The following is a 7,239-nucleotide window of genomic DNA, read 5'->3' on the forward strand; positions in this document are numbered from 1 at the left end:
CCAGGATTGGTTCGACTTTTTCTCTTAGCTTTTGCAAATTACTGTCAAAAATGGATTTTTTTAAAACCTTAATATCTTTTTGCAACAGCCTCCAACACCCATACTCCCATAGGTCAAAAGATAGGTAATTACATGGACTTTAAGTCTACGGTGTTAACTTTTTGGCCAATCGCAGTTTTTCTCATAGTTTTTCGATTTTTCTAGAACAAACATTTTACAACGTTAGTTTTTGCCCTGTAGGCCGCCATAGCGCCAATTTTTGGTCTCAATTTTGTCATATTCGGAATCCTCGGACAATTTCACGTAAGTTAGAAGTATTGGAGTTGTAAATTTGATTTAATAAATAATTAAATAAAACATTTTTGAAAAAAGAAATAGATCTCATTTACTCTGTGATCAATACGTCAAATGCTGTATCAAGTAGGCGAAAACCTGTTTTCCCCCTAATCCAACAAATTGTTAAAAAATATTTTAATTCATTCTGTAGAGAACAAGACGAGGATACTCAATATTAAGCAAAACAACTTAATCGATTGAAATATTTAATGCAAAATAAATGCTACATGTAAGTATGGCCATTTGAAATGTTAGAGTCGAAACTCGAACGGTTTTGATTGCTGAGTGAAATAAGCCAGCAACGCGCGAGTGACCGTATGAGTGTGAGTGACTCGCGCTTGCTGCTGCGCAACGCGAAGCGTCGGCAAAAAGAGAGAGAGAAAGCGACAAGACAAAATCATCGATTGCTGCGATGCACACGAGAGAGCCGTGTGTGTGTGCGCGACTCGGGGTCTTCAGTCTGGTTTGTAAATTTGCAGTGGATGGTCGTTTGACGACATTTTCAGTTTCCATCGTCAAGATGGCTGCAGTGTATTATAAAATAAATAAACAAACCCGTGTTTACTACATGGCGCAGTTGGTGGGTAAGTGAGTGAGGTAGTTATGATATCAGAAAACAGTTGACGAACGCCTCAACTGCACTGACAATAAAACAGAGCAAACAGTTTGACGAACGCCTCAACTGTACTGATGATAAAAAGAAAATAAAAACAGTTTGACGAACGCCTCAACTGTACAAAAAAAAAATTGTTGACGTATGCCTCAACAAGTTGAATCTTCTGGTAATTACTATTAAATCAATATGGTGTTGGAGCGTATGCCCTCAATCACAGCTAATCATGAAAAAAAGAAGAAGAAAATAATACCTATGGAAAAGAAAACAAAAGTTGAAGGGTAAAATCCACAAAGGAGATAAGCACTTATTGAAGTTCTTTTCAAATACAAGGAAAGAGGATAAAAAAAATGAAGGAATAGTTTGGTGCGTAAAAGTAAGAGATTAAGATGAAAACATTCGATACAATTTATAAAGAAAATCACAACAAAAGAGAACGAAGAAAATAGGAAAGTTTGATGCTCATTCACGACATGGCTCAGACAAAATGAATGAAAAAAAATAGCAGCTAAGCTTAACATTAAAAAGTTAAATAGACAAAAGTGATAAGAATTTGGTAAATTGAAAAGTTCTTATCAATGTATTTTATTCTTATTTTATGTATTTTAAGATGATTCAATTTTTTTTAAAAGAATAAAAAAAAAGGAAAAAAATGCCGCAGGAAAGATAGAAAATGTCACAACAAAAGTAAATGCAATGAAAACATTTAAAAAAAAGATCGAAATAAGAGAGAATTGAAGGAAAGAGGAAAGTAAAAGTGGTTTTAAATTTTTGGTTGTCTACTCAAAAAAAATAATAATGATAAGGGAAAGAACTTTTTAAAAAAGACTGGTAAAAATATGAAAATCGAAAGTTCTTATCTTATAAGATTTGAAAAAGGGAAACCATTTGTTTAGAAAATAGTTGATAAAAAAATCGAAGATGAGTTCGAGTTAAAAAAAAAAAGTGATGAATAAGTTTTTAGTTAATGTTTACTAAAACTTATTAATATAATCGAATACAAGAAAACGAAACGAAAGAGGAGAGTTCAAGTGTGTAATAAAAATTTTTGCTCATTCATTGATTAAGTGACAGAAAAGGGAAGCACAACAGAAAACATGATTTATAAGAAGAGACTAGCAATACAGTAAATAAAAGTTGAAGAGTTAATTCCATAAAGAAGATCAGTTCTCATTGAAGTTCTTATCGAATATAAGGAGATCGAGATAAAAAAAGGAACCAAGACATTTTTCGTTAAATTGCCGAAAAGAAAGAAATGTTTGGTGTATCACAAAAAAAAATATAATTAATTGCAAATCATGAACAAGATCAAAATCTGACAGAATTGAAAGCAAGATGAAAATTAAAGTGATTTTATTTGTTTGATTGGTCATTCACAGCATGGTTCAGAGAAAAAAAAGAACCGATAAAATAGATAAAATAAATAAATAAAATTAAAAGTGTAAAATAGACAAAGGTTATAATAATTTGGAAATTTATTATGTTCTTATCAAATAAAATTTGATTTGAAAAAATAATAATAAAAAGAACAAGAAATCGCAAAAAAAAATAATTAAACAAAACTACATTGATCGATAACGGAGCGTAAAATAAGGTGAATGAAAAAATAAAAAATAAAATAAATAAAATTAAAGAAGAAAAAAACAGCTAAACCAAAACAGTAAATCAAAAAAAAAATAAATAAAAGGTTAACAAACAAAAAAAGGTATAAAGAATTTGAAAAATTCTTACCAAATATGTTTGGAGGTTAAAAAAAATGGAAACAAAAAAAAAATACGAAAGAAAGAATGATAGAAAAAATTTTCACAAAAAATGAGATGAAAACCACAAAAAAAGAACAAATAAATAAAATAAAATTGAAAGAAAAAGAGAAAGGATTGTTAAAAAAAAAACTGGAAGAAAAAAAAAAGCCAAAAAAAAAGTTCTTATCAAATATGATTAAAAAAAAAATAAATAAAAGGAAATCAGATATAATTAATGAATGAATGGAAATTAAAGAAAAAAGATGAAAATATTAACAATAACTTATTGTGTTAATTGAATAAGAGATAACAAAACGAAAGAGGAGAGCGTAAAAAAAAGTGGGAATACATTAATAAGAGAAAACCAGGCATAAACAGGGGAAAATTTAAAGGGGTTTTATTGGTCATTTTCAAATTTACTGAGTAAAAGAATAAAAATACATATCAAAATAAATAAAGGAAATAACAGATACGCAAAAACAGCAGATAAAAAAAAAGTAAAATCTACACATGTGATAAAAATCTGAAAAAAAACAAAGGCCATAGAAAAGAAGAAAGAAGCAAACAAAAAAAGAAAACAAAGAGAAACAAGAAACTGCCGAAAGAAAGAAAGGAAGAAAAGTATGAATGAGATGAAAACATTGAAAACGAAATATTAAGAAAATCCGAATAAGAGAGGAAATTAAATAAAAGTGATTTGTTTCGGAATGAATGAAAAGACCAAATAATTTGAAATGATTCTGACGATTTCTATCAATTTAAAAAGAAATTGAGTGTGCAAATTTTCTTAACTTCATTTTGTATGAAATATAGTGACTTTTTCTCTGAGAAAGAAAATATCAAATTATATGGAATGATTCTGAAGATTTCTATCAATTTAAGGAGAAGGAAATCATGTTTGCTCAGTAAATTAAATTTCTAAAAAAATAAAATAAATGATGCCAGAGTGAAGAATTATGAAAATTAAAATGTATTTAATGTAAATGTACGATAGCTTGAATAGCAAAACAGTTTGATAAACGCATACTTCTGAATTTCTGAGGAAAATTGAGAAACTGCCACTGGAAGAAGCATAATGGAATAAAATAATTTAGCAATTTAATGTGAAATAATAACTCGGAAAAAAAGTTAAGGTCAGTAAGTTTGAAGAATAAATAAAGACAAAGAGCATGAGCATGAACAGAACCGTAATATCCTTTCAGCACTACTGATTATAGGCTTCGACGATCTAGTGGTGTTTGAAGAGTAAATATACACGATTGCCTCAAGGACTATTTGGACTAATTAAATAGACGAACATTTTAGAAGCCTGGAAACTTAAAAAAAAACTTTCCTTATAATTGATAATTGAACTGAAATTTTTGAGATATTAGAATACGTGATTTTTCTGACACATGAAAAAAAAATAACAATAAAAACATAATTTTCGTTAGTTTGTGAATACAAAATAGAATGTATAGCATAGATACATATTTTATTTTGATAATATAACTGACTTCTAGATAAAATTTGGTATTACTTTTTTTTTATAAAAAAAAAATGAGAGAAATAACAAAAAAAAAAAACATGGACTAATGGTTTCTGTCAGTTTAACAAAAAAATGTTAGAGACATTAGATTTGATAAAATTAAAAAAAATGTATCAAAGACATTTTTCAAGCAAAAACTAACAACATATTTTGAAATGGTTTTGAAAGTTTCTGTTTAAGAATTCCTGGAAGAGAAAAAATGCGATATTTTTCTAAAGGAAATTAAAGTGCAAATAAAAAAATTAATAAATAACAGAAAACAGTATACAGCACATGTTTCAAATTCAGGAAAGGCATGAACATTCATAGAGTTTTAGATACGTATGAATTGCGTGTATTTACCCGGATATTATGTAACAGTGTAAGGAAAAACAGCAGCCGCTTTGAGGGCTAGTGTGAGTAAAAAAATAGAAAGTCATCATGCTTTATAATTGAAGAAATTTTATGTTATTTTCAAACCAAATATTAACTTTTGCTACTTCGGCTTCAAAAAATGCTAACCAGAAAAGAGTAGAGAAGGGGGAGAATGTAGAGAACAAGACGAGGATACTCAATATTAAGCAAAACAACTTAATCGATTGAAATATTTAATGCAAAATAAATGCTACATGTAAGTATGGCCATTTGAAATGTTAGAGTCGAAACTCGAACGGTTTTGATTGCTGAGTGAAATAAGCCAGCAACGCGCGAGTGACCGTATGAGTGTGAGTGACTCGCGCTTGCTGCTGCGCAACGCGAAGCGTCGGCAAAAGAGAGAAAGCGACAAGACAAAATCATCGATTGCTGCGATGCACACGAGAGAGCCGTGTGTGTGTGCGCGACTCGGGGTCTTCAGTCTGGTTTGTAAATTTGCAGTGGATGGTCGTTTGACGACATTTTCAGTTTCCATCGTCAAGATGGCTGCAGTGTATTATAAAATAAATAAACAAACCCGTGTTTACTACACATTCTAAATGGAAATTTGTCCAACCATTTTTTCAACTCCAATACTTCTAACTTACGTGAAATTGTCCGAGGATTCCGAATGTGACAAAATTGAGACCAAAAAGTGCCGCTATGGCGGCCTACAGGGCAAAAACTAACGTTGTAAAATGTTTGTTCTAGAAAAATCGAAAAACTATGAGAAAAACTGCGATTGGCCAAAAAGTTAACACCGTAGGCTTATAGTCCATGTAATTACCTATCTTTTGACCTATGGGAGTATGGGTGTTGGAGGCTGTTGCAAAAAGATATTAAGGTTTTAAAAAAATCCATTTTTGACAGTAATTTGCAAAAGCTAAGAGAAAAAGTCGAACCAATCCTGGATGTCTATGGCACATTTTGAAGTGCTTCAAAAGACCTTTCGAATGCATCTAAGAGAGTTGGAATTGATGAAGTTTTGCGGAAATGCGAGCAATTTTAAGATTTTTTAGGTTTTTTGGACCTCAAACTTCAAAGCCCGTTTTACCCCACTTCCCTTTGTCGTAGAGGGCTCATATTTGGCATGAGTTCATCTCATGTATAGACAAACAAACGCTGAAAGTTTCATCCAAATCGGAGCACCTCGATACGACCTGTTACACATTGGTGAAAAACTCGCTCTTAAATTCTTAAATTCTTAAATTCTTAAATTCTTAAATTCTTAAATTCTTAAATTCTTAAATTCTTAAATTCTTAAATTCTTAAATTCTTAAATTCTTAAATTCTTAAATTCTTAAATTCTTAAATTCTTAAATTCTTAAATTCTTAAATTCTTAAATTCTTGAATGTTTTGAATAAGCGTGTAAAAAAGCTGGTGGTCATTTGTCGGAGTTCGCAATTTAAACGTCAAAAAACGATTGTCAAAGCCGCTTTCGTTCTGTTCTGTCATTCATCGCGCAAAGTTGCGATCTCGTCTGGAAAACTCTCGTTCGCGCACGGCTTGTTTTTCTTCCCGAATCAACCCCAGAGATTATCCGGCCGGGCAGCTCCTCCCTTCTCTCCGTTACGATAGGTTCCACAAGCAGCAGCATGGCCATCACGAACGTGACCAGCGTCGACCAGTACAACAAACTCATCAGGTGAGAAGGGGGGCAAGATTTTCCGAGGGGGGAAACAAATGTTAATAATCCGGCCACTTTCGGTTCGCAGCTCGCCGGCCCTAACCGTGGCGTTGTTTTCCGCTGACTGGGCGGAACAGTGCAAGCAGATTCTCGCGGTGATGACGGAGCTGGCCAAGCAGTTTTCCGCGGTGCAGTTCGTGGACGTTCCGGCAGAGGAACTGTCCGAGGTGGCGCTCAAGCACCAGATCGACGCCGTTCCGACGGTGATCTTCTTCCAGGCGGGGAAGGCCGTTGATCGGATCGACGGTGTGGACATTGCCGCGCTGACGACAAAGTGTCGAAAGCTGGCCGGAGCAGCAACAGCAGTTGGTGGAGGTGCGAAGGAACCGTTGGAGGATCGGCTAAAAGCGCTCATTAACCGCGCAAACGTGATGATCTTCATGAAGGGTGACCGCGACACACCTCGCTGTGGCTTCTCCAAGCAGCTGATCGCGATCGTCAACGAAACTGGGTCAGTTTGAGAACAACAAAAAAAAGGCGAAACAAATTTGAATTTCAAATCAAATCTTCCTCATCTGCTTTTCAGAATCGCCTACGACACGTTCGACATCTTGACCGACGAGGAGGTGCGACAGGGCCTGAAAACGTACTCGGACTGGCCGACCTATCCACAGGTTTACGTGAAGGGGGAGCTCGTCGGTGGGTTGGACATTATAAAGGAACTGCTGGCCGGCGGCGAGCTGAAGGAGACGTTGAGCGCGTGAAGTTGTTGAAAAATATCAACGCTAGACGACAATTACCTCATCACGGTGGAGGCAGCGACGAGTGCAAGAAGTGCTGAATGTTGTAAAAATTGAATTGATTTTGTGTTGCGAGAAGAACTCACATAAGCGTGGTTCCCGGTGTGCGGTTTGCTTCTTTTGCTTTCTTTAGTTGATATTTTCTTGGACCCCTCTGTGCTCACTTAGACTAGAACGAATAAAAATGATTGAACACCAA

At 33.8% G+C, this 7,239-nt stretch overlaps 1 protein-coding gene across 1 annotated transcript; it reads left to right on the top strand.

Annotated features, from left to right (window-relative positions):
- The first annotated feature begins 6,049 nt into the window (after positions 1–6,049).
- LOC119765531 (glutaredoxin 3) lies at positions 6,050–7,239 on the top strand. Its single transcript, XM_038249571.1, has 3 exons — positions 6,050–6,258; positions 6,329–6,751; positions 6,827–7,239. Exons 1-3 carry the CDS (start codon positions 6,209–6,211, stop codon positions 7,002–7,004), a joined length of 651 nt encoding a protein of 216 aa, XP_038105499.1. The 5' UTR covers positions 6,050–6,208; the 3' UTR covers positions 7,005–7,239.

The sequence above is a fragment of the Culex quinquefasciatus genome, chromosome 1, assembly GCF_015732765.1.
Source record: "Culex quinquefasciatus strain JHB chromosome 1, VPISU_Cqui_1.0_pri_paternal, whole genome shotgun sequence".
NCBI classification, from domain to species: domain Eukaryota; kingdom Metazoa; phylum Arthropoda; class Insecta; order Diptera; family Culicidae; genus Culex; species Culex quinquefasciatus.